The sequence below is a fragment of the Mytilus galloprovincialis genome, chromosome 11 (assembly GCF_965363235.1).
Source record: "Mytilus galloprovincialis chromosome 11, xbMytGall1.hap1.1, whole genome shotgun sequence".
NCBI lineage: Eukaryota > Metazoa > Mollusca > Bivalvia > Mytilida > Mytilidae > Mytilus > Mytilus galloprovincialis.
Window position 1 is genome coordinate 51615532 of NC_134848.1, and position 26560 is coordinate 51642091.

Below are 26560 nucleotides of genomic sequence, written 5' to 3' on the forward strand. Positions count from 1 at the left end.
ATTGCGTACACATCATTTTGGCCTAGCTACGCCGCTGTATAAATAGATATAACGTTAGACAAAATTTGATAAACAAACTGACGTTTCCGGGATTCGTTCGTATCCAAACGGGTTACTATTTGTATTTTAACTGCTCTGGTTCCTGGTCGAGTTTTTGTACATTCTGACGCTTATTTCAGGTACCAAAGGGAACAGGTGACACCGACTGACGAATTTGGGAATTTTATCAGTAACGATTGCCACGTAATAAAGTTAAACAATGGTATGGTTCTTCGTAAAAGTCATAACTGAGTCAAAATTACTGCATGATGCATTTATCTAACTAAACATGATTTCTCAAATATTTTAGCAACACAATATTTGCAGCTGCAAGCCGCGGGCGGAGGTGGATCGGACAGTCGGATATAATTTACATAGTTATAAATTACACTGCTTTTCTTCTCTCCTCAAGGCTGAGATATTGTAATACTGTCCCATATTCTTCACAGTTTTAAGTGTAGTCATAGATACAAAAGTTTTCTAAGTTCTTTCAATGAAAAAAAAACCAACAAAGTTACCTGAAGAAACTCAATCGGTTCATCATCTAACATGTCTAATCTAATCTACGTCTAGTGGATCTAAAACATTCTTATAAAGAATCCAGTCCTTAGCAAGTAAGAAAAAGAATGGCTAAAACATAAAATAGCCTTGCAAGACATCATAATTATTTGGATTACTAATGAATCCGGGTCCGTTCGCCCTGATTTGCATTCGCCCTGGTACCTGTTCGCCAAGAGTCAATTCGCCCTTATTTTTTCTAATTGTTGTCTAGTCGCATAATTTTAAGTATTTTAATAAAATATGTTAAAGTTTGTTGAAAAATTGACAGAATATTTGTATATATTTATCATTTTCTCTTTATTTGCAGAGTAGAATACTTGGAATACAATGTATAAATTTATCTTTATTGATATTTGTTAACAAAATAATTGTATTCAGTTCAACTGAGACTAGTCCCAGAGTCATACATGTCAACCTCTGACAATGGGAAATCATGTCATGACATGACATGATATGTCAAAAAGCGTGTGAAAACGCGTGACATAGATGCGGACTTGTTAATATGAATGTGGTAATGTTCATAATTTCATACAAATTTGTGAATATAAAAAAACAATATATATTCTACTTTGAACTTTTATTGTATTAAACAGTGGTCTGTTATGTTGCTTTTAAAGCACCACCACTAGGCACATATTCAAAACAACTGCCAGTTTCAATTTTAGTTACATTTATTTGATAACAGCACACAATACAAATGTAACATAGTCAAGTTCGGATCAGAATTCAGTGTTAATTTCTTTATAATTGAAAAGGCTCTCCCACAGTAGGAATTGATATTTGACTGAATTAGCTTCATCAAGATTTGAAAGAATGTCATAATGTTTTGGTTTTTTTTGGCAATGTAAAATGTCATCTATAGATTATCTCTGCCATTGCTCCCATTGCTATTGCCTGGTTAAAACTGGGTAGTTCATCAGAAGAAAGCTGGTACTATCAGAGCTGATGCAACAGTTCTGTGGTATTTTTATCCCCATGGCCTGTAGAAATCTGTTGCCATGTTGGCTAGATTTGAAACTGAAATTGAAAAAGAAAAATGTTTTATAAATTTGATTTCTATTAGATAAACATGTTAAATGTTTATTCAAATAGCTACATTGTATTTCTCCTCTCACATGTATTGTTTTTTTTATCATTGCAACATAGAATGCACAAATTATGCGTTACTTGTCACTCGATCATTTAAACTCGAACTCCAAAATATAATTTATAAATCTTGAATCTTGCCGTACACATCGTTTGGCTTACCAATTGGCACTTTAGGCGACGGTACAGGTCCTGAAAAGTGACCTCTTTCTGTGCACATTTCCCCTGTAAAGTGAATTTGAAAGAAAGTCACAAAATCGTTAAAACTAATCACAAACTACTTATCTTTTACTGTTTGTCCATATAGAAAAATAAACAATACGGCAGCCAAACAATTGCTTTGAATTTTTCGGTATTTATCGCCGAATAAGGAAAATACCCGAGAATAGCGATATCACTAACGACCAAAAAATGAAAAGAACGAAAAAGCGTGTAATTGCGTGTAAAGTGGTGAAAAGCGTGTACACGCCATGTGACAAAATCCTCGCGTGTAAACCGTTGAAAAAGCGTGTATTACACGCGAATATCATGTCACTTGACATGTATGCCCAGAGTATTATAATAAATTAACTTGAAAATCTGTTTCATGATTTTCGGTTCGTACATCATTATTGTTTTTATTAATTTCAAGCTGAATATTTTATCAAAACTAAACGTTTGTTTTTATAATTCATCCTTCAAAGGACAAGTTTCACAATATTAGTGATCCGAATTATTTTGTCATTGAACAATTAATGATCATAATGATCCTAAACAAACCATTAACTTTTAAATATAGGAATATGTACCATAGAAATATCTGAATAAGTTTATTCAACTTCAATGCCCTGAATATTATATCTTTAAGTAGGGCGAACGGACTCTATTGGCGAACGAACTCAGGGCGAACGGACGTAGGGCGAACAAGTCATTAGGGCGAACATAGCCGATACCATTACTAATGCTGCAGTAATGGCAAATTTCTAAAATTAACCGTATCATTATTGTTTGACTTTACTTGACATTCAATGGTGAATGAATCCAACATCGCGCGCTTACCACAGCGCTATCAGAAAATCCTTAGGAAAACACTGGCATCACAGACCTTCCCTTAGATTTTTTGTCAGTCTGCTTATAAAACTATCGCTATCTGGAACACAATAATTAGTGGTGGATCAAGAACTTTTTGTAAGGAGGGGTGCGCTGATTGACCTAAGGGGGGCCAGCTCCAGTCGTGTGTGAGTGATTCTGTACACAATCATCCAATTTTTTCCTGCCTAGGCCGTAGTTTTTTTATTTTTAGTTTTACGAACCCTCCTTCCCTAATTTTTGCCAAATAGGAAAAAAAATAAAATTAAAAATGTTGATTTTTATTTTTTTTTCTCCTCCGACCCAGTGTTTTTCATGCCAAAAAAAATAAATTTTAGTTCATAACTGCATGAAAGAATCTAAATTTATGCTCTTGGTGATTTAGTAAGTTGTTGCACATTGATTTTCAATTCAAACCTTGTCAAGAAAAAAAAATAGTTGTTACACTAGTAGAAAATCTCCTGGTGAAATAAAAAAAAAAAATTTTGATATTGACGGTTGGTATTAAAAAAAAAATCAGCAGCAGCAGCAGTTTTTTTTTTTTTTTTTTTTTCGTCCTCCTACCCATTGGTTTTGTCAAAAAATTTTGTAAAACTAAAAATATAATAACTATGGCCCTATGATAATTTATTTATTTGCTTAGTTAATGTTTAAATTTTTCTTTTGTATAGCTATGTACATGATGTACATATTGAAAATCATGAAAATACTCTGTTCATATTAACCTAGTCCAAATAATTATGATATCTTGAAAGGGTAAGTAAATAATTTTTTTTCAATACCTTCCTACGAAAATAAAATGCTGATGCCATTTTTTTCTGTTGGATTGTAAAAACTTTGAGATCCAATTTAGCCATTTCTCACCTTTTTAGAGATGCAGATAACTTTTTCCCCCTGTCAGACATTGCGGCCAGCAAGGTAGACAATTTGACAGACCTATCAACTTTTTGCCAGACCTACAAGATACATATAGTTATAAACATATGATTTTAAACCTCAATACCTTCATGACCTTTGGCACCATTTTGAAAGTTAAATAAAAAAGATATAGAACTCTGAGGAAAAATTCAACACAGAAAGTCTATTAACAAATCGAAAAAAATAACCACATCAAATGTATGGAAAACCGGTGTGCTATTCCAAACTTGGTACAAGCATTATTTTACCTTATGTCAAGTACAAAAATGTATGTAGAAAAGGGTGGATAAAACCTGGTTTTGTACATGTTATACATTGTTATAGCTAAAATGTCTGTTTGTTTTCTGGTTTTGAGGTAGACTTTAATTTTATAAACATGATCTACAAGTTGAATGGAGATTGTTTTAGCTTTAATGTATTTGTTATTTGTTTAAATTACAGGTATAATGAACATGATGTAAGAAGAAGGCAGCTTATTTTAGAACATTATATTTCTAATCCACCAGAGCTAAAGAAATGGAATGAAGACAGAAGATCTAAAGTACACATGAAACAATAAAACTATGGACTAATTCATGTTTTACGCAATATAGTATGTACTTGTAAGTAGATTACTATAATTCAGAAATTATTGTGATGTTTTTATGATTTTTATGCCCCACCTACATGTTCATGTACAATAGTCATGATAGTAGAGGGGCATTATGTCTGGTTTCGTTTGTTCGTACATCCGTTCGTCCCACTTCAGGTTAAAGTTTTGGTCAAGGTAGTTTTTGATGAAGTTGAAGTCCAATCAAGTTCAAACTATGTTGTTTGCTCTATGGTCGGGTGGTTGTCGCTTTGACATATTCACCATTTCCTTTCTCGATTTTATTAGTACACATGTTCCCTATAATATGATCTTTCTAATTTTAATGCCAAACTAGAGTTAGGGTTATAATCTCAATAATTCAAACTCACATTTTGAATTTTTTTAGATGAATTAAATAGGACTTTTTTTTATATCGCAAAAATAACAATCATATTTTTCTCTAAAACGACAAAATCGCAATAATAAATGCACACAGTAAATTTCTGAATTTAATGTAGTGTAAATCAAAAAAATTATTGCAAAAAATATAACATGGTTATAATCACAATAATTAAAACTCTTATTTTAAAATTTTTAATATGAATTACATGTACACAGGATTTTTCACAATAACAAAAAAATTAAAATCACAATTTTGTCTTCAACATGTTCAACATATTCAATGATAAACATGATAAAATCGCAATAATTTCTGAAATTACAGTAAATATTATGACAATTACCCATGCCAAAATGATCAAGTAAGGAACCTTGTCCATTGATGTTTTATATCATATGTGAATATTTGGATCTTAAATCATGTTGATAGCTTCTGTCTCATCAATCTTTTTGACTTAAAGAGAATAAAGACAATTTATTTTCTCACTTCAATATGTATGTCATGTATACATGTACGTCATCTGGTGCATACTAAATTCAAATTAAAGTAAAATGTCAAAGCTTAAATGAAAATTTTTACACAAAGAAAATCAAGCATAATTTTTCTCATTTCAATTGTTTTACGTTTTTCATTTCGGGGTTTTATAGATGACTATGAATGCAGATTTAACTCATTGTTGAAGGCTGTGTAGTGACTTAGGATAGTTGATGTCTTTGTCATTTTGTGTCTTGTTGAGAGTTGTCTCATTGATTGGTGTTTGCTTTACGCCGCATCAGTGCAAAAAGGCTATACATGTATCGTGTTGAGAAATTGTTCAAAAATATTTTACAATTTATTTTTGTTGTTGTCTCATTGGCAATCCGACCACATCTTCTTAATTTTTATACGCCCTTCAAAATTTTGACGGGACGTTTTATGGTATACAACTGTCCGGTGTCCGTCTGTCTGTCCGTCTGTCTGTCCGGCGTAAACATGTCGCACTGTAACTTGAGAACAACTCATCCAAATTTCATGAAACTTAACATAGTTGTTTCTTATGATGGTCAAATGATCTGTATACTTTTTGGTGAAAATAAGATTAAAACTTTTTGAGATACGGCACTATGTAACTAAAACAGGGGTGTGTTTTTTTTCACATGTCGCACCGTATCTCAAAAACGATTCTTAATTATGGCTTAAAACTTTAAACACTTCTTAGTTATATTAATCTTAATATCTGTATACTTTTTGGTGATGATTCAAAATTTCATTTTTGAGTTATTGAGTATTTTGTAAAAAATGGGGAGGTTTTTTTTACATGTCGCACCATATCTCAAAAACGATTTATGATTATTGCTTAAAACTTTACACATGTCTTTGTTATATTAATCTGAAGATCTGTATACTTTTTGGGGATGATTCAAAATTTCATTTTTGAGTTATTGAGTATTTTGTAAAAAAGGGGGAGGGTTTTTTTACATGTTGTGCCGTATCTCAAAAACCATTTATGATTATTGCTTAAAACTTTACACACTTCTTTGTTATATTAATCTAAAGATCTGTATACTTTTTGGTGATGATTCAAAACTTTATTTTAGTGAAATTTAGTTTTTTGTAAAAAAAAAACAGGGTTGGGGATTTCACATGTCCCCGCCGTGTCTCAAAAACAATATATGGTTATTGCTTAAAACTTTCTCAGAAACTATTTATGATTATTGCATAAAACTTCCACACAAGACGTTGGGCGTATCATGCGTTCATGGCGCAGCTGTTTATTATATTAATTTGTACTCTCCCAAGACATGCCAGATATATTCTAATGTTATACTGTAAGTTAAGAAATTATTGCAATGTTTTAATCAAGTTTTAAAAGTTTAAACTTGCAATTTGAAATTTTTTATATGTTTGGCTTTATAAATATTTTGATATGAGCTTCACTGATGAGTCTTATGTAGAAGAAACACGTGTCTGGCGTACCTAATTATAATCCTGGTACCTTTTATAAATATTAAACAGGATTTTTTTCCATATTGCAAAAGTTAAAATCGCAGTTTATTCTAATAAGACAAAATTGCAATAAAAAATGCTCTCAAAATATTTTGAATTTACAGTATGCCAATACTATCACATGACCTCTATGTTTAGCTGACAAGCTATATAGACCACATGTTGAAAGCTTTCAGCAGACCTTGTCACTTGGTAAATTATAACAGTTCGAGGTAAACACCTACGGTATTCCAGATGTGTAAACGAGAAAGGTTACTGACACTTACGTGTTATATTTACTATATTTAGTATCAATGTGTTATTTTTTCTGAGGGATAAGTGTTATATTAAATAATTTAAGAAGCAATGTGTTTATTTTTAAAGTCACACGTAAATATAGCTCCTATCACGATCATCTTTACGAAAGATTATTAGAGTTGATTTGTTTTTCAAAGGGAGTTAACTCATGCATTTTTTTTTATCATTATTACTAATCTTATAATGGAAGGAGTATGCACCAGTATGCTGTAAGTAAGCTGTTTACTTTTTTTCCTGTAATGTCATATATATGGGAAAAAACAGAAATTATTGCAATTTATGAGTAATGAACACATATATGCCAAATTCTAATTGCAATTTCAGGAATGCTGCAAACTGAAAAGGTGATTTTTATTTTTGTGACACCTGATTTTTTTGGCAATTTACACAATAATGAAAACATTGCAAATATTTATGGGTTTGTCATACAAAGGTACTACTATTTGCAGTCTCTTTTTTCAAATATTGTATTTTTGTGATCTATTTACACATTTGCGACTTCGTTTGTTGATGTGTTGTATATTTGTTTTTCATTCATTTTTGTACATAAATTAGGCCGTTAGTTTTCTCGTTTGAATTGTTTTACATTTTCCCATTTCAGGGCCTTTTAATTTATAGCTAACTACAAATGTATGCCGTCTGGGCTATGCTAATTGTTGAAGGCTGTACGGTGACCTATAGTTAATTTCTGTGTCCTTTTGTCTTTTGTGGAGAATTGTCTCATTGGCAATCATACAACATCTTTTTTATTTTTTACAAAGTTGCACTCTGATCTGGCCAAATACAACATGTACACCCTGTTTGATCCACTTGTAAGATGTTTTGTAAATATTTGAAAATTGACCTTTCTTAAAGTGTGTGTTTCTTTTTATGTTTTCAGACTTAACATGAGAAAGAAGAAGACTCTATTACTTTTCCTGTTTGGGATAACAGTCCTATCCACAATATGGTTTGTCAACAACACCTTTGGTAACGGCTCACTTCGTTTAGACAGTTTGTATAATAATGGCAGAAAGGGTGTTGCTAAAAACAATGTTTTCACAATGGCAAGTGATAAGGAGCATCCAGCTAACTTTGAGAAAACCGCAACTGAATCTGAAAACAACTTACTTTTTATACCAGAAAAAACTGAGTCACAAAATAATAAACCAGAGACGGAAATCGAACAAAGGGAAGACAATCTAAGTAATCAAAACCAAAAAGATAAAAATTCAATTACAACCAAAGACTTACAAGAGGAGAATGGAGGGGAGGAGAACTTACTTGATGTACTCCAGCTAAACGATAAGAAAGAATGGATGCAAGATAATAAAATATGCAGTCAAATTGAAAAAGAAAAGTTTGTACAAACAGAAATGCATACACCGTCTGGGGAAGTTAAAATTTTTGTTCATGATCCCTCTGATGATGTTCATGTTAGCGCTAGCTTAGTGGAACATGGTGAATGGGAGCCAAATTTGATTCAGCTGGTTTATTCTCTTCTTGAAAAGGATGATGACCTTAAGTTTATTGACCTTGGTGCTAATATTGGAGTTTTCTCCCTTGCCGTTGCTAACCTTAACAAACAGGTGATAGCGGTTGAACCTTTGTCAATCAATGTAAAACGTTTGTGTAAATCTATTGATGCAAATGAGTTTGAAGATTTTATAACAATAGTTCACAATGCCCTCTCTGATAAAAACGAGAAGGTGAAGTTAGGAAAGGACAAGGGGAATGTGGGCGGAACTTTCATCGCAAAGGATGAAAACACAAATAAAATTCAAGGTAGTTCCGTAGTAGGTCAATACTCAGATGAAGTAAATACAGCAAAGTTAGATGACTTACTTACTATTCCAGAATTTAACTTAAAAAAAGTTATAATTAAGATGGATGTTGAAGGTTGGGAAAGTCATGTGTTGAATGGTGCTGAAAGATTTTTCCGTAAAGTTGATGTCCAGGGCATTCTAATGGAGTGGATGTGGCACAAAACTGGGACAGAAGCTAACGACATTATTAACTTTTTTGCTAATCATGGCTATGAGCCTGTGAACCCTAATGGTAATAAGTTATTAGATGTTCGTGCTCCAGGTGCTTGGCCAGTAGATATTTTATGGCGACAGCGTGTAGATACAGGTCATACCCATGCACAAGTTGCAAAATATAGTCCAAACTCATCAAACCAAGTTACAAAAAAATCTACAGGGGTTCAAATGTACCGCCACGATATGACAAAATGGAATCTGGATGATAGTATGTGTCGTGTAGAGTCAGACTTCATGTTAGCCAACATGCATACTCAGGCCGGAGATGTTAAGATTTATGTTCACAATCCAAGTGTTGATGTCCATGTCAGTGGTGGATTAATGAGGAATGGTGAATGGGAGCCACATTTAATTCAGCTAATGTTTTCTCTATTAGAGGCAGACCCATCTTCTCAGTTCATTGATCTTGGCGCTAATTTGGGTGTATTTTCACTAGCGGTTGCTCGCTATGGTCGGAAAGTCGTTGCAGTGGAACCATTATCTATTAATCTTCAAAGATTTTGTAGATCTATCAGAGATAATCATTTTGAGGATAAAATTACAGTAGTAACAAATGCTTTAGGTAATGAGAGAGAAACTGTATCGTTTGGAATGGATGTTGGAAACATTGGTGGGACATTTGTTCTAAACGGAAAAAATCCAGAAAAGCAACGTGGGGCTCAATATGGTGGTCAGTATCAAGATAAAGTCTTGACAGCAAAAGTAGATGATATATTGAAATTACCTGGATTTGATTTTAAGAAAGTCGTTATAAAAATGGATGTTGAGGGTTATGAACATTTTGCCCTGCAAGGTGCTAGCGATTTTTTCAGCAAAGTTGATGTTCAAGCTGTTTTAATGGAATGGATGTGGCATAAAGCAGGATCAGGAGCAGAAGAAATTTTCAAATTTTATCACGATCGTGGATATGAACCCTTTGACCCATTGAGGAAAGTTGTACTGGATACTTCATCATCAGGATCCTGGCCCATTGATGTTCTTTGGAGGAAAAAGCAAGTGTCTTCCCTGCCACAAAATCTGGACAAGCCTGAACAAACCAGAAGTGTTCAAACTAATTCACAGGTTCGAATGTACAGAAGGGACATGCAGAATTGGGTCAAAGACACATCAATGTGCATTGATCCAAAAAGTTTATTAAAAGCAAACATGCACACGAATGCTGGAGATTTGACAATCTTTGTTCATGATCCTACCGTCGACATTCATGTAAGTGGGAGTCTTGTTCGTGGTGGGTCATGGGAACCACATCTTACCCAACTCATGTATTCATTGCTACAACAGGACTCTGAGCTTCAGTTTATAGACCTCGGAGCAAATCTAGGGGTATTTTCATTGGCTGTTGCTAAATATGGCCGACGTGTTTTGGCTGTAGAACCTTTGTCCATTAACCTCCATCGATTCTGTGCTTCGATAACCGCTAATGGATTTGAAAGTCTGATAACTGTTGCTACAAATGCATTGTCAGACAAGAGAGAAAATGTAACATTTGGTAAAGATAAAGGTAACGTAGGCGGCACTTTTGTTCTCAATGATAAAAACATGAACAAATTTAGTGGAAGTCCAGTTATTGGTAAATACGATGATGTCGTCCTGTCAGCCATGATGGATGACATTTTAGATGTGCCTGGATTTAACTTTAAGAAAGTGATTATGAAGATAGATGTGGAGGGATATGAGCACCATGTTCTCAGAGCCGCTGATAAGTTCTTTAGGTATGTATATCGATAATTCTAGTTATATTGATCATGTTGATGGTCATCACACTCTCAACCATTTGTAAAGCTAAAAATGTAGCTAACATCATGAACATAAACTGGTTAAATTGTCAACCAGCCCAAAATGAGTCCACATTAAAATGTCCATCAAGTTTTATAGAAAAAAAATGTAAATTGTCAATGCATCTTTACATTCAGTCAGGGGTACTACTTGTACAAGTAATTTTTATTTACTTCAAGAAGAAACAAAAAAAATAATATGATAAGTAAATTATAATGTTTGAATAATCCCCCCTTAATTTTCTCAAAAATTTACTTATAAAAGAATTGTTTTTACAATCTGACAAAAATTCTCAAGTTTTGAGATTTAAAATCATGTCTTTAATGATTTTTCCCAGGTTAGCTCATAATTTTTTAATAGAGTTCAATGTTTCATTTCATAATTAATTCAACAAAGAAACTTATTGCGCAAAGATCTTAGGTATTTGTGCAAAGCCTTCAAAAATTGCTCTTTTTGGGCTTGTAAATGACCAGTGTTTTTGAGATATAACAGATAAATGGGATTTTCATTGTCCATGACATTACACTTAAATGAATAGTAAAGACATCTGCAATGGGCAGACACATTAAAATTCTATTAGAGCAAAGAAATCTTAAGAATTTAAGAAATGAAGATATGATGACTTTTTCACTTATATAAGTAAAAAAATCTGAATGTCTAAGGGACATAACTACGTCTATTATTTTTTTTACCTATACAAGTAAATAAAATTCAGTTGTATAAGTATCCTACAAATTTACTTATATATAAGTATATTTTTTTTACTTCTTCAAGTAAATAAAAGTTACTTTTACATGTTATACAAGTAGTACTAGTAACCCTGACTGACATTATGTAATAATAAAGGCACAAACAAATAAAATTTAATAGATAATGAGTCTTGTACATGAGTGGGCAAAAATTTACCACATGTGATTATTTTTATTTAAAGCTTATTGCAATATGAAATACCTAAAAACATTTAAGATAGACACGTCATTTGTTTTTTATCAGCTTTAATTTTAGAAGAAGAAAAAAATCCCCTAAAAATCATGAAAATTATTTTGCTTTATATTTTTTTCAAAATTTAAATAATGATAAGTCATGATCAATGTTTACATAAATGATTTTTTATAGCACAGACACTTTGAAGGTATGGTATACATGGTATGCTAAAAGAGGTATTATTTCATTTACTCCTCCTACGCTTTTTTTTTCTTGGGTGTACTGTTATATGATAATATGAAGGACTAAAGTGTTTGAGTTCTTAGTTAATATAGATATTGTAGTCAATTAATTTAAACTCGTTATGTTATTTACACAAGCTGTACCCATTTATCGTATATATTTCAACCCTTTTGATGATTTTCCTATATATATTCATGATATTTAAACACATTTTTCTACCAGGATGTACAATTTTTTAATTTTTGTTGAGCCTGCAACTTTTGTTGCAGAAAGCTCGACATAGAGATAGTGATCCGGCGGCGGTGGTGTTAGCTCACTTCTTAAAAAAGCTTTATATTTTAGAAGGTGGAAGACCTGGATGCTTCATACTTTGTATATAGATGCTTCATGTTACCAAGTTTCCGTCAGTCACATGTCCAATGTCCTTGACCTCATTTTCATGGTTCAGTGACCACTTGAAAAAAAAGTTCAAATTTTTTGTAATGTTGAATTCTCTCTTATTATAAGTAATAGGATAACTATATTTGATATTTGCGTACCTTGCAAGGTCCTCGTGTCTATCAGACAGTTTTCACTTGACCTCGACCTCATTTCATGGATCAGTGAACAAGGTTAAGTTTTGGTGGTCAAGTCCATATCTCAGATACTATAAGCAATAGGGCTAGTGTATTCGGTGTATGGAAGGACTGTAAAGTGTACATGTCCAACTGGCAGGTGTCATCTGACCTTGACCTCATTTTCATGGTTCAGTGGTTATAGTTAAATTTTTGTGTTTTGGTCTGTTTTTCTCATACCATATGCAATAGGTCTACTATATTTATTGTATGGAATGATTGTTAAGTGTACATGTCTATCGGGCAGATGTCATGTGACCTTGACCTCATTTTCATGGTTCAGTGGTCAAAATTTAGTTTTTGAGTTTTGGTCTTTTTAGCTCACCTGGCCCGAAGGGCCAAGTGAGCTTTTCCCATCACTTTGCGTCCGGCGTCCGTCGTCGTCGTCCGTCGTCCGTCGTCCGTCGTCGTCGTCCGTCGTCGTTAACTTTTACAAAAATCTTCTCCTCTGAAACTACTGGGCCAAATTAAACCAAACTTGGCCACAATCATCATTGGGGTATCTAGTTTAAAAAATGTGTGGCGTGACCCGGCCAACCAACCAAGATGGCCGCCATGGCTAAAAATAGAACATAGGGGTAAAATGCAGTTTTTGGCTTATAACTCAAAAACCAAAGCATTTAGAGCAAATCTGACATGGTGTAAAATTGTTTATCAGGTCAAGATCTATCTGCCCTGAAATTTTCAGATGAATCAGACGACCTGTTGTTGGGTTGCTGCCCCTGAATTGGTAATTTTAAGGAAATTTTGCAGTTTTTGGTTATTATCTTGAATATTATTATAGATAGAGATAAACTGTAAACAGCAATAATGTTCAGCAAAGTAAGATTTACAAATAAGTCAACATGACCGAAAAGGTCAGTTGACCCCTTTAGGAGTTATTGCCCTTTATAGTCAATTTTTAACCATTTTTCGTAAATCTTAGTAATCTTTTACAAAAATCTTCTTCTCTGAAACTACTGGGCCAAATTAAACCATACTTGGCCACAATCACAATTGGGGTATTTAGTTTAAAAAATGTGTGGCGTGACCCGGCCAACCAACCAAGATGGCCGCCACAGCTAAAAATAGAACATAGGGGTAAAATTCAGTTTTTGGCTTATAACTCAAAAACCAAAGCATTTAGAGCAAATCTGACGGGGTAAAAATTATTATCAGGTCAAGATCTATCTGCCGTAAAATTTACAGATGAATCAGACAACCTGTTGTTGGGTTGCTGCCCCTGAATTGGTAATTTTAAGGAAATTTTGCTGTTTTTGGTTATTTATCTTGAATATTATTATAGATAGAGATAAACTGTAAACAGCAATAATGTTCAGCAAAGTAAGATTTACAAATAAGTCAACATGACTGAAATGGTCAGTTGACCCCTTTAGGAGTTATTGCCCTTTATAGTAAATTTTTAACCATTTTTTGTAAATCTTAGTAATCTATTACAAAAATCTTCTCCTCTGAAACCACTTTGCCAAATTAAACCAAACTTGGCCACAATCATCATTGGGGTATCTAGTTTAAAAAATGTGTGGCGTGACCCGGTCAACCAACCAAGATGGCCGCCACGGCTAAAAATAGAACATAGGGGTAAAATTCAGTTTTTGGCTTATAACTCAAAAATCAAAGCATTTAGAGCAAATCTGACATAAGTAAAAATGATTATCAGGTCAAGATCTATCTGCCCTGAAATTTTCAGATGAATCGGACGACCTGTTGTTGGGTTGCTGCCCCTGAATTGGTAATTTTAAGGAAATTTTGCTGTTTTTGGTTATTATCTTGAATATTATTATAGATAGAGATAAACTGTAAACAGCAATAATGTTCAGCAAAGTAAGATTTACAAATAAGTCAACATGACTGAAATGGTCAGTTGACCCCTTTAGGAGTTATTACCCTTTATAGTCAATTTTGAACCATTTTTCGTAAATCTTTAGTTATCTTTTACAAAAATCTTCTCCTCTGAAACTACTGGGCCAAGTTCATTATAGATAGAGATAATTGTAAGCAGCAAGAATGTTCAGTAAAGTAAGATTTACAAACACATCACCATCACCAAAACACTCCATCTGCGTCCTTTGTTTAATATTCACATAGACCAAGGTGAGCGACACAGGCTCTTTGGAGCCTCTAGTTATCTAATGCTATACAATGCTATATGCCATAGGTCAACTATATTTGGTGTATGGAAATATTTTATGATCTTTATGTCAGTCGAGCAGGTTTTATTTAACCATGTCCTCATTTTCACGGTTCATTGCACAGTGTTAAGTTTTTGTGTTTTGGTCTATTTTTCTTTAACTATAAGTAATGTGTCAACTATATATGTTGTATAGAAGCATTGTTAGCTGTACCTGTCTGCCTGGCATGGTTCATCTGACCTGGATCTCTTTTTCAAGGTTCATTGGTCTTTGTTTAGTTATCTTGGTTAATGTTAAGTTTATGTGACAGTTGTAATAAAGCTTAGCTTTATACTTAGGACTTTCAACATAATATCAATGATTAGTATAGAAGGCGAGACATTTCAGCGTGTACACTCTTGTTTACTTACAGTGTAAAGAGATTGCTATTATCATGATAATAGTGAATTTGTGTAATAAAATGATAATGGATGTCAAATTAAACTCAGAAATATACAAATGAACTAAAATAAAAAATCATACAAGACTGACAAAGGTCACTCACTCCTGACTTGGGGAAAGGCACAAAAATGCAGCAGTGTTAAACATGTTTTGTGAAATCTCAACCCTCCCCCTACATGCCCTATATATGTACCTGAAGCTAATGTAGACAAACAAACAGACAGCAATACACACAGTAAAACTCAGTTGAAAAGAAGTCAGAGTCAATACACACAGTAAAACTCAGTTGAAAAGAAGTCAGACGTCAGAATAGATAAAAAGAAACTATGCAAAATGACAAAGATACATAAATGATTTAAAAAGGAGTATTAGCAGACATGCCAGCTCCAGACATAAATTAAACTGATTGATAGATCTAGAGTATGTCTTCATCATACATCATGTACATGTGTCATATATATGGAAAAAAAGGGAAAAAAATCAGCTTTAAAAAATGCATTCTAAAAAATAATTTAAAGTTGTAATTTGATGACATCCAGTGGCAAATAGTTTATGTATATTTAGGACCAGAAAAAAATATCAGGAATTTAAAGCAATTAGATGTAGGAATTAGCAGGTTCTAAGTAAAAAAATAAGAGGTAGAAATACCTCTTAAAAGGTAAAAAAATGTTTCCTATGATTTATATTTGTCCTTCTTTGATGACTTTCATGACTTTCAGTAAATCTATTTTCAGAATTGAATTGATTGTTGGCATTTTACCAATTTTATAACATGTATAATGTTTTATTCTTTTCTTGCCTTTGTTTGAAATATAAAAACATTTAGAATTGTAATCAAGAAAATCAAGGGCCACATAAACCTCTGCCATGAGGTTCTCTGGAGTGAAATGGGGAGTTCTAAGGTGGCATAGTCCCTCACTTCTTCTGTGATCACCCCTGAGAATGATAGCATTTTTTTAGGCGGGGTGAAATAAAAGGGCAGTTGATTACTTGCAATTCAATATTGGAGGAAATAAAAATATACATACAACATGTACATTAACATGACAAAAGAAAAGCAACTCTTTTCCAAATGGGAGACAGATCAATTTTTCTTTTATTTCTTTATTTTATTTTCCAAGTATGCTCATGATGTTTAACTGTTTAAGAGGAATTATATATAAACATGATAAAGTTAATTATATAAGGCATTTGTAAGTAAACATTCAGCTTAAAAAGATATTTAGGATTATGCTTTGCATTTTAAAAAGAAGTACCTGAAAATCATGCAGTAATTATGGGGTCACCATCCTAAATAGGTCTATTAACAATGATTAATAATATATTAGTTATTGGTCCAATGCAGGGGACATTGGGACTCTTTTTGAAAAAAAAAAAAAATGTATTTGTGTTTTTTTGTTTTTTTTATTGCTATAGTTAAGCAATTGAATTTGTTTTTTGATGGAGCCTTTTTTGTTCCAAATATTGCATCACAAACAATACAAATATATCTGAATTTACAGTAATTTGTAATCTAAAGTTTAAGCAGTATTTAATATTGAACTACTTATTACAGAACTGTAGATGTTCAAGCAGTGCTCATGGAATGGATGTGGCAAAAAGATGGTTCCAGTGCTCAAGAAATCATACAATTCTTCACCAGATATAACTATGAACCATTCAGTCCTGGCAGTAATCTTGTATTGGATACACAATATCCTGGAAGTTGGCCTGTTGACGTACTTTGGAGAAGGAAAAAGTCTGGAAATCCATTCAAAAACGGACCAGAAACTTCTGTTAGAAAGTCAACTCGGCATGAAAGACAACAACCAAATGCAGTTCAACAACAGCCTAGAGAGTCACAACAACAACAACCAAATGCAGTTCAGCAACAACAACAGCCTAGACAGACACAACAACAAAGAGGGCAACAATCATCTTTGTATAATGAAGGTAGAGGTGATACACCTGAAAGTAGCCAAAATCAGCAAGATAGATCTCAGCAGGTAAGACATAAAGACATGACATAAGACATAAGACATAAAGACATGACATAAGACATAAAGACATGACATAAGACATAAAGACATGACATAAGACATGACATAAGACATAAAGACATAAAGACATGACATAAGACATAAGACATAAGACATACGGAAATAAGACATACAGACATAAGACATACAGACATAAGATATCAAGACATAAGACATAAAGACATAAAGACATGACATAAGACATAAGACATACAGAAATAAGACATACAGACATAAGACATACAGACATACAGACATAAGACATACAGACATACAGACATAAGATATCAAGACATAAGACATACAGACAAAACATAAGACATACAGACATAAGACATGCAGACATGACATAAGACGTAAAGACACACAACATTAAGACATAAACACATAAAGACATTTAGACAAAAGACATAAGACATACAGACATAAAAACATAATACATACATACAGAAGACATACAGACATGACAAAAGACATAAAGACATAAGACATACAGACAAGACATACAGACATAAAGACAAGACATAAAGACATGACACAAACAGACCTAAGACATAAGACATCAGACATAAGACATAAAGACAAACAGACCTAAGACATAAGACATAAGACATAAATACATAGGACATAATGACATACAGACATGACATAAGACGTAAAGACATAATACATACAGACATACAGACAACAGACATAAGACATAAGACATAAGACATAAAACATAAAAACATATGCATCCAATTAAACATAGAAAGCAAGAGTTCATATCAATATATAAACATGCAACACAAAAGATCTTTAAAGCATCTTTAACTTTGACACACACTGAAGCATGCATTCCTTTCTCAATTTTACTTATGAGGTAAAAACACAAAAGCAAAGGTAAAATGGTTTTCAACATACAAAGAACATAGATATTATATAATTAGTTAATTAATTACAATTGCAGGTGCCTCAAACCCATGTCCAGAAAAATCAAGCTTTTGATCATGCTGAAAAAACCAACCAAGTATCTTCAAAACGATATGGAGTTAACTTTTACCGTAGAGATGGAAAAACATGGGTTCCAGATGACTCATCATGCTCTGCATCAGGCAATTTCTTGAAAGCTAATTTGCATACACCAGCGGGAGATGTTACGATATATGTTCACGATGCCAATACTGATGTTCATGTTAGCGGAGGACTTCTACGGAATGAGGCATGGGAACCTCATTTGATCAGGCTAATGTTTGATCTGTTAAATAAAGATTCACAGCTGCAATTTATGGATCTTGGTGCTAATTTAGGTGTGTTCTCATTGGCTGTTGCTAAGATTGGTAGGCGTGTATTTGCTGCTGAACCACTGTCAATCAATTTACAACGATTTTGTAAATCTATCCTGGCCAACCATTTTGAGGACAAGATTACCGTTGTGACAAATGCTTTGTCAGATAAGATTGAAAAGGTATCTTTTGGAAAAGACCATGGGAATGTAGGAGGTACTTTTGTATTGGAGGGAAAGAACATGGAGAAATATTCTGGAAGTGCTTATAGTGGGAAATATGATGATGTCGTACAAACGGCAAAACTTGATAGCTTTCTACGACTCCCAGGTTTTGATTTTACAAAAGTTATTATGAAAATAGACGTGGAAGGATATGAACACCATGTATTCAAAGGTGCTAAAAAATTCTTCCAAGAAGTGGACGTACAGGCCGTTCTTATGGAATGGATGTGGCATAAAAGTGGATCTGATGCCACAGAAATTTTGAATTTTTTCAAGGATCTCGGTTATGAACCAATAAATCCTAACTCTAATTCTAGATTAGAGATTTCTTTATCTCAAACATGGCCAGTTGATGTGTTGTGGAAAAAAACGAAAAAAACATCGGTGGTTAAAAAATCTTCAAAAGTTTCTTCTCAGTTTACTTCTGGGGTTCAAGTTTATCACCATGATAAAAGACAATGGCTGGCTGATGATAGCGTCTGTCTCAATCTTCCACAAATGACAAGAGGCAAAATAAGTGACTCCCTCGCTGGACCATATACTATCTTTGTTTATGACCCATCTGTTGACCAGTGGGTTAGTGGTAGTATCCTACGTGATGGAGGCTGGGAAACAGGACTAGTCAATAGTGTTATTTCATTACTTAAACCAGATGAAGACTTACAATTTGTTGACTTAGGTGCTAATTTAGGGGTCTACACATTAGGTGTAGCTAAATTTGGGAGGAATGTTATTGCGGTAGATCCATTGACTTCTAATGTGCAACGTATGTGCAATTCTATCATAGAAAACAATCTAGGAAGTAAGATAACATTAATTTACAATGCGTTATCTGACACTAGAGGTACTGTCTCTTTGGGTAAAGATGAGAAAAATGTTGGCGGAACATTTGTGATGGACCGTAGCAATGCAAATAAAGTTCAAGGTAGCAACGTGAACGGTAAAATAGGAGAAGATGTTGTAACTGCTAAATTAGATGACTTGTTAAATATACCAGGATTTAATTTCAAAAAAATAATTATGAAAATGGATGTCGAAGGATATGAGGGATATGTGCTAAAAGGGGGGACTAAATTTTTTGAGATGGTGGATGTCCAGGCTGTCTTTATGGAATGGATGTGGTTAAAGTCTGGGACAGTAACACAGGAAGTCTTAAGTTTCTTCACGTCTCGTGGATATAAACCATATATAGCTACGTCAGGCAGAGAACTCAGGGTGGAAGACGCTACAAACTGGCCAGTTGATATGATGTGGAAAAAATAGGTAAGAAGTAAAAAAGAAATTGGTAGACCCATTAAGAAGCATAATGGTGGAGATTACTCAGATTTACTTTAAAACTAAATAACACTTTTATTCTTGTAAATGGACAATTCCAAAAAAACTTACAAGAAATTGGTAGACCCATTTTCAACCATAAAAGTGTTATTTAGCATGTTTAGGTAATCGATTTGATTGAATTATCTCCCTCTTGATTGAGCAAATTTGTGTAACAAAGTTATCTCCCCTGATCATTGATATTTAAATTGAACTGCATTAAGTTTGATAAACTATTTCAATAAAAAAATAAAGGTGAGAAATGCTGAAATTATAGAACTACAATTTATCATATGTACATGTAATATGGTAACATAATCTTTAAGGCTTTTAGTACAAATGTACTGTAGATCCATATATTTTCGTGGGTACCTTGTTGAGGAAAGCTTGCACTTTGGAGGTTATTTCAATTCTTGGTCACCCTGTACCAACGAGGTCCATGAAAACACTCAATTATTATGACAGAAAATCACTAATTACCAAAACCTATATGCTATTTGAGAGTACAACAGACCACAATGACCTGATCATGCTGATCAACATCCATCAAACCAATAGACATAAAAACAATGTCAATGATCTATGAAAAAATACATGATCCAGATAGTCTGACATGGTACATGCCTTTCTCGCTCGGTTTGCAATAAACAGACAGAACACAAGTTTGTCCAATATCACATATATCACCAAAAAACTGTCAAATCCAAAAGTCAAAGTTTAAAGAGGTAGCACCATATATTTCATATGTTAAAAAACAGTGTTTTGAAGACTCAAATGATGCTAAACATGCTTAAGAAACAAAACATTTTTTTCAAATGATGATTGATATGTAATATTTTCTGTTTTATACATGTTATATTATATTGATGAATTACACTTACACATGATCATGATGATTCATGGTATGTTTTTTTTCTTGCAGGTTGTTTAAAGAAGTATGAAGGCTTAGAAAACAAAGATATGTGTTCAAACCATAACAAACTTCATGCATCTGTAAATCATGTGTATATATCATCATTTTAATTCATCACCATTGGACTAAAAGAATCATGTGATTGGATTGTACCATTCCTTCTGTGTTTTGATTGGATGTTATAGGATTATTTGTCTCTTGTCATGGCAACAATGTTTTGATATATATTTCATTCTTCAGATTTTCCAACAGCATTCATGAGAGCACTACCTACATTTACTTATGTTATTCATTAATGCAGGAGCTGGCAGCTCCTCTTATGTTAATTTTCTATCTTAGTCAAGTAGTGTCATCTTTCCCTACTGAAGTGCAAAGTATCTATAGAAAATATCATTTATCATGTTTAGGACTTATCAGAACATTTCTACTTAAATATAAAAAAACTTTTTGATATTTTTTATCCTTTGGATTTTCCACCGATAATATTTAAGTGTAAAAGTATTTAAAGAAAAAAAAATCAAAATGATTGGTACTTTATGGCTAATTGAAAATTTCTACTTAAATAAGGATTTTTTTTGTTGTAATTTGATCAAATTTTAACATGTTTAATGAGATGAATATTATGCTGTTAACAATTACATTGTTTAGCATAAGTGTCCATGACAACTTTTTCAAGAATGTTTTTAATTGAAAAAAGTGTTTAAAATGATTATAATCAAGGTAAATTAAAAAATCATTATCATGATTATATGCATGATTTATATCTGAATTTTCTTCTACTACTAGCTGTTGTATTTTTATTTTCGAGGCAATTTATAGAAATATGAGTTAAATATATGTTTTAGCCAATGAATATTATGCTGTTAACAATTATATTGTTTAGCATAAGTGTCCATGACAACTTTTTCTAGAATGAATTTAATTAAAAAAACAATTTATTACAGTACTAATGACATTAATTATAATTATTTGATTCGTAATTATTTTATTGTTTGAATCAGAACAATAATTTGTACATTTAATCTTGTCCTTGATACTCAAACCATTTATTAAATTTGGATTAAAATATTTATCTCAATCTAATAAAATTCTTTGTTAGACTACTTTCTTCTTCTACTTTTCTGGATCTTTACAGCCTTTATAGGGTAACCATACTTTCGTATGTCAATTTCATATTAATTACGTATTTTCCATACGGGATTCTCCAAAATTCACCACCGTAAAGTATATTCTCAGTATTTTAAATTGCTTCACTAGAAATCAAAAGTGTCAATAAATGGCAATTTTTATATGATTCCCTTTTGTGTCTTTCTCTTTGTTATTTTATTTATATGAGTTATGTCCCTTTAAGAGGATTTTTGTCATGTATTGTTAAGTATTTATTGGAAATCTTAACATATTTATCATTGTTTATTTTATTTTCATGAGTGTTAACGGAAAAACCTGTGGACCTTTTGTAATTTGCATAGATAACTTTTGTTTTTATCTTAACATATTTACAATCATGACAATAGATGCATCTTAAAATATGAAAGGAGTAGGTCCGGTAATGACCGATTTTGGCCTCAAATTTCAGGTTCATCTGACGAAAGATTTTAACCACTTTTTAAACACTGAAGTGTCTATTTCATTTGAATCAATTAGTTTATGTGAACGATTTTAACTGATTTAATCATTAAAAATGATCCGATTCAAGCTCAAATATGAAAAATCTACCAAATATGCCGAAAAATGTCACTTTTCAGATGTTTTTTGTCAAAAATGAAAGTGGCTGTATCCGTGTTCATCCTCAACCTTTATATATGTTATGTATTATCATTGAATACAACTTACTTTCAATATAAAGGATGAACACGAATGCGTCCACTTTTGTTTTACACGAAAACCGTCTAAAATTTAACTAAAATGCTAAAATTGTGATGATTTCAGAAATTTAGCATGATTTAATGGTGCTAGTACCCAATATATGTGCATTAAATTGTCAAAAACAACCCATATTTATGTAGTAGAAGCATTCTACTGTCCAATAAATAACTAAAAGTTTACATTTTAACAATTTTGTAAAACTGCTATATTTTGGGGCCAAAAAGGGGTCTTACTGGACCTTCTCCTTTAGTCGAATTTTGTCACAGATCTCTCTGTCAACAACCTTCTGACATAAAAAACAATATTTCTTTAGTATACCATCAAATGTTTTGAATTGGGATGCAATAATTTGTTGCATTTTGTTTGATTTTTATTTATGGCAGACAAATTTGCATACAAGTGTAAATATGTCTATTGAACAAAAACAAATTCTTGGAATTTTTGTGATAGAGTATTCATTCTATAAAAATCAAACTCTTCCCACTGGATGATTAAGGTATCATTCATTATATTTTCTGATTAATTCTTCTTTCAGATTTGTGTGTATGATTATATGAAAGTTTTATAAATAAATGGTTGTACTGTTTTATGCATGTTTCCAGTAGATTTTTTTTGTAAGATGTCCTTGTCGTGTTTTGTCAACACACCTTTGTCCTCAATATATACAAGTATTTGACTAATGTAATGGAAAGTTATGCTTTTTTTTGCTTTTGTTCTAATGCATAGAATTTATGATTTTTTCATGATTTTTTTTTCATTTTTGTTTTTGCTTGTTTATTCTAGAAATTGTTATTATGTTTTTTGATTATTTTAGTTATATTGGATGCTATTTGTGCTATCTTAAGATATCACATTTGCAATTTGAATTGTATGTTTGAAGATTATGTTTTTCTGTTTTATGACATATTTTTCATCTAGTGTATTAAATTTGTGATAGATTGCTAAGAACTACTGTGTATTCATTGATTTTCATGGATACCGATTTTCGTGGATTAAGGAAAACTTGCTTGTTCATGGATATTTAATTTCATGGTTCGGCCGAAACCTGCAAACAAGCCTACAGAAAAATTTGTCATTAGCTAAACATTTAATTTCTTGGTTTACCTGTACCCACGAAATCCATGAAAAATTGGTATCCAACAAAAAATAATGAATCCACACTTTATAAGTCTTAATGTGACGGGTCATAAATTGTCTTCCTTTAAAGATACATTGAAATAGGAATTTGTAAAAGTGAAAATTCACTTAATTTAATTTCCAATCCTCATAAAACTAATTGCAATTATTTGTGATAGAGGAATTTTGTTTTTATTTTTTGTATGCATATAATGATGTTAATTTACTGTTACAAAATACAAAGATTTAAGGTGCCATAATAATTTTTAATGGACATAATAAAACAGATATAATTAGTCAATGCTTTAATTGTTAAAAAAAAGTCTATTTGTCTGGAATCAAAGTGTACCTGTACATATTTATTCATAATTATAGGTTTTAAAGTATGAATACAGGATTGGGAATAATGATAATGGGGTCAGGGTAGGGAATATCATGCTAATTGGGAAAGGACAAGTTTCCAAAGTATACCCAACATCATCAAAATTTTATAAGCTTGTTATACAATAAATCTTAACAAAATAAAATAAAATAATTCATTATTTGTTCTATGTCATATGTATCATTTTTAAGAATACTTGACCTTCAGCCATTATACTGAATACCATGTGATTGACATGTGACATTTCATAATTGATTTAAATAGTGCTACTTGAAAAGATTTACAAGTTCATAAATTGTGTACCTTAAAATATGGATAATAACTTGTTTGTGCTTCCCAGTTTTTGCCAAAATGCTTATCCATTTATATATGTAGTTTTTCTATGTTTGATAGTAATATTGACTTAATTATCATTCTTGTAATAGGTTTTGGATTTAGGGTACTTACCAGGTATGGTAAAACTGCTTTAAGATCTTGTTATGCTAGTCTCTGTTAATTAAGCATTCTTTGGAATTGTTATTTTTTTAATGCTTTATGTATTATTTGAAATTTTGTTCATTTCTCATAAAATTCACAAATACATTTTATATACATTGTAATTTAAGTTAATTTCTCATTGATATGTCTGATACTATTATGCAGATTATTTTAAAATGATTAAATAACCAAAAAAAATATGGTAATTTGCATCACCCACAGTATATGTTTATAACAAAATGCAGACTTAATTTCCTACATCTTGTAATAACTGTCAATTTAAGGGATTTTTTTTAAATTCTATTTTTGTATTAGACTGGATGTGATGTATCATGTTTTGATGATATGACACTTGTAAATTCTTAAATGTTTTCCTTGTTTTTATTGAAAATATTGTGACGAGATAGTAATCATGGTAATATAGCATTTGAAATTTTGATAATATTAATTGTATGCAGCATTTATGGAAATGACTTTGTTTAATCATGCATTTTGGCACATTGTTACACAATCAAAAAAAATAATTAATGATTGCTAGGTCCTAAAGGACCAACAGTTTAGGTTTTTTTTTGTGAGACAATGTCATGAAAAAATTTCAGAAATTACAGTTCCAATTTCCATAAGGTGTACCCCTCATAAGAAAATGAAACTGCAGTATTTTTGTGATTTGTTTGTAGTATATTATTTTATTTAAAGCTGAATAGTAAGTCACATGACTGTTATAATTCGACAACTCTCACTAGTCTTGTTCATGCTATTTAGCAGTTTTACCAGTATTTGCATGTATATTCATTTATGGATATAATCTAGTCAATGCTAACTTAGTCTATTGTGTTTTTCACCTTTTTATACGAGAAAGTTTTTTGTTGTTTATGTTGAGCTTTTTAATAACAAAGAAATCTATGACATTGTCTCACAAAAAAAACCAACCTAAACTGTGGGTCCTTTGGGACCTAGCTTTCAATGATAAATAAGCATTCCTTGACAGTATGAAATAGTTTATTCCAATTTGAATATTTAGATTCAAAATGCATTAATGGTAGATGCTGGAATATAGATTTTATTTTGGCGTGAATTCAATATTCTACTTGGTAATATAACAGTTTTAAGTTAATGCCAAAATATACATTATTTTCTGTTGGGCCTTGGTAACTTAGGTTATCCACAAACACAAAATTCTTATTAAGAAGGAAGAGAATGGGGGAGGTGAGATTTGACATCAAATAAGAGATTTTTAATTTCTATTTTTGCTAGTCAAATTTAAAATCATAGTTTATATATGTTTGACCAAATCTGATCAAACTGGAGATCTTTTGTTAAGGTTTTGCTTACAAGGACATGAAAACGTCATGCTTAACTTTCTGTTTAGAAGACATTTCCAGATCCTCTAGTTTTGATGAAAAAAATGCACACTTAAATATTTGGAGATAAGCATTTCATTGGCTGATATAATAATTAAAAGAAAATAATTAAAAGTCGAATGGAATTTTAGCAGATGCCTTGTAAATGAAGTGTGGTTACTGGATCTATTCTGGAATGTGATTGGTCAAGATTTTGGTGAAAACCCTGGATCAGTTATTATATTTTTCAAGTTGCAAAATATTGAATGATAAGTTGATTTTTTAATACTTTTTAACTACTTATGTTGAATAATCTGTCAATTATATATGGAATAGAAGGCTACATAGATTTAGTCCTGTAAATTTCAACTTAGATATATCTCTATATTTACCTTAAACCTTATATTATACCAGTATATGTATCTTAATTATTGATTATTGCATGTTTACAAATAACTATGGTAAAAGGTTTGTCTATTCTATGAAGTCTAAATTGTTGGTTGTTTATAAGAGCTATATGTATTTAGACCAAAAATAAATACAGATTCAATTTTATGTATGTGTTTGG

At 31.9% G+C, this 26560-nt stretch overlaps 1 protein-coding gene across 2 annotated transcripts; it reads left to right on the forward strand.

Moving 5' to 3' along the window:
* Window positions 1–141: 141 nt before the first annotated feature.
* On the forward strand, window positions 142–26547 carry LOC143052357 (uncharacterized). Of its 2 annotated transcripts, none has more exons than XM_076225364.1 (6): window positions 142–262; window positions 4114–4274; window positions 7807–10659; window positions 16633–17062; window positions 18045–19847; window positions 20821–26547. In XM_076225364.1, the coding sequence occupies exons 2-5, from the start codon at window positions 4267–4269 to the stop codon at window positions 19845–19847; spliced, it is 5094 nt and encodes a 1697-aa protein (XP_076081479.1). In that variant the 5' UTR covers window positions 142–262; window positions 4114–4266; the 3' UTR covers window positions 20821–26547. The 2 variants fall into 2 exon arrangements, with proteins under 2 accessions (XP_076081479.1, XP_076081480.1); XM_076225365.1 differs by having other exon boundaries at window positions 4114–4264.
* Window positions 26548–26560: the final 13 nt, after the last annotated feature.